This window comes from Ceratina calcarata, unplaced genomic scaffold (genome assembly GCF_001652005.2).
Source record: "Ceratina calcarata isolate Rehan_Ccalc_2016 unplaced genomic scaffold, ASM165200v1 scaffold534.2, whole genome shotgun sequence".
Taxonomy (NCBI): domain Eukaryota; kingdom Metazoa; phylum Arthropoda; class Insecta; order Hymenoptera; family Apidae; genus Ceratina; species Ceratina calcarata.
Window position 1 is genome coordinate 5205 of NW_017176500.1, and position 273 is coordinate 5477.

Genomic DNA, 273 nt, shown 5'->3' on the forward strand with positions numbered 1-273 from the left:
GTTTCAGGAGTGGCGCACGTAGACGATTTAAATTACCTAATTCCATTGTTAAACAAAAAGTTCGAGAGTCATATGCTGCACAATACCGAAAACGACATAACTATGATTAATATAATGACAGAGATGTGGGCCAGTTTTGCTACCACAGGGTATGTGACGATTTTTCCAAATCATCAAATGATTCGTTAAACAATTAATCAATTGATGCATCAAGTAATTCACGAAATCAACGAGCAATTCGACATATAATTGTTAATTAATTAATTAATTAAT

General features: G+C 32.6%; 1 protein-coding gene across 1 annotated transcript in view; it reads left to right on the forward strand.

The window, feature by feature from the left end:
* The window catches only part of LOC108628659 (juvenile hormone esterase-like), a 5398-nt gene extending 5190 nt beyond the window's left edge, over positions 1-208 (forward strand). Inside the window, exon 3 of the mRNA XM_018030733.2 lies at positions 8-208. Within this exon, the coding sequence (XP_017886222.2) occupies positions 8-189 (182 nt within the window). The 3' untranslated portion in view covers positions 190-208. The remainder of the gene's footprint in view (positions 1-7) is intronic.
* The last annotated feature ends 65 nt before the right edge of the window (positions 209-273 follow it).